At 58.3% G+C, this 1,401-nt stretch overlaps 1 protein-coding gene across 1 annotated transcript; it reads left to right on the forward strand.

The window, feature by feature from the left end:
• Positions 1-1,061: 1,061 nt before the first annotated feature.
• MONBRDRAFT_13198 (uncharacterized protein) lies at positions 1,062-1,397 on the forward strand (the record flags this gene model as incomplete). Its single annotated transcript, XM_001751092.1, has 1 exon — positions 1,062-1,397. A coding segment is annotated over one exon (336 nt), but the record flags the coding sequence as incomplete, so codon positions are not given.
• Between the last annotated feature and the right edge of the window lie 4 nt (positions 1,398-1,401).

The raw sequence follows: 1,401 nt of genomic DNA on the forward strand, positions 1-1,401 counted from the left end.
ACGGTTCGTGACGTGGTTTGCCCAGGCTTCGTCCGCCAGGTCCGGGTCGCGGACGAGCGACCTGAGACTCTGGTCGACTGCGTCGTTCGGGTGGGCGCCCGCGCCGGCGTTCAGCTGTCCTCGACGGCTCTGCTTGCGTGCGACTGCCTTGCGCATGGCGTCCACGACCCGACCTAGTTGCCCCGTCACAAGCCAACGGAGACGATCGTGAAACATATTGCGCAGGTCAATCGTAGACAGTGCGGTCGAGGGAGCAGACAACAACATGCTAGGCAAGGCCAAAATCAAAGCCCAGCACATCTCTCGCTCTTCAGCGGTATAGTCTGAATGGACGGCAGACCAATACAGCTGGCTCAAGGTGGCAGCCATCAGCTTGGTCTCGGTGGCGTTGGATGGGTAGCGGCTGCGCTGCATCAGTGGATGCCGGGCGAGCTTGAGCAGCTCGCAGACACTGATGCGAGACCCTACACACTGTTGGGGCCAAGCGCCACGCATAATCTCAAGCAGGTCGTGTCCAGCCGCATGAAACAACGCCTCGGTCGCTCGCTTCAGATTGGCACCACATCGGGAGCGGTGTTGACTGATACCAGTAGCTTCGAAGAAGAGGTGACACTTGTTGCACTGGGCGACCAATTTGGCCTCCATCACCTGCTTGACCAGATCAGTGGCTTGCTCGTCGTAGGGGTGCTCGCGTAGTACATGATTGACCCAGGCTTTGCGGTCAAAACGCCACCACCGCCACTGGAGGTCCTCAGGTTGCCTTGAACAAGATCTTTCACCACATTGCCAACAACACCGTGCCCGAGTCGATTCGACATGCCCTTTGCTCCATCAACTACACTATCCTGGAGAGGGCCAATGGCAAGTTTCGACCCGTGGGCACGCATTCCATCTTCAACAAGGTTGTCAACCGCGCTCTGCTCGAGCAGCAGCAGCCCCATATTGCCCACTTGCTACAGGCCAGTCCAGAGCTGGCTGTCGGAGTCAAGGACGGCATTTCAGCAGCGGTTGGCATGGCCTTTGGTGAGCTTCAAGCCTGTGAGTCTACCCCGGGCTGGACCATGCTCTCCCTCGATTTCAAGAGTGCCTTCAACTACACCGACCGAGCACGGCTGCACGAGATTGTGGCCGACAAGGTCCCTGGCCTCTTGCGCGCCTTTGAACGACACTATGCTCGACCCACTACCCACTGCATTGTCGACAAGTTCTTCAAGGTGATTGACATTGATGTTGGCCAAGGCATTGTGCAGGGCAACGAGCTATCGCCCTTCTTCTTTGCCCTGTACTCCTGTGAGGTCCTGGGTCTCCTCGACGCTACCACTGACTACCGCTGCAAGGTCATCAAATACCTCGACGACATTGTACTGATGGGTCCCGCGGAGGACGTGGCGGCCGACGTCG

This window comes from Monosiga brevicollis, genomic scaffold, assembly GCF_000002865.3.
Source record: "Monosiga brevicollis MX1 MONBRscaffold_208 genomic scaffold, whole genome shotgun sequence".
NCBI lineage: Eukaryota > Choanoflagellata > Craspedida > Salpingoecidae > Monosiga > Monosiga brevicollis.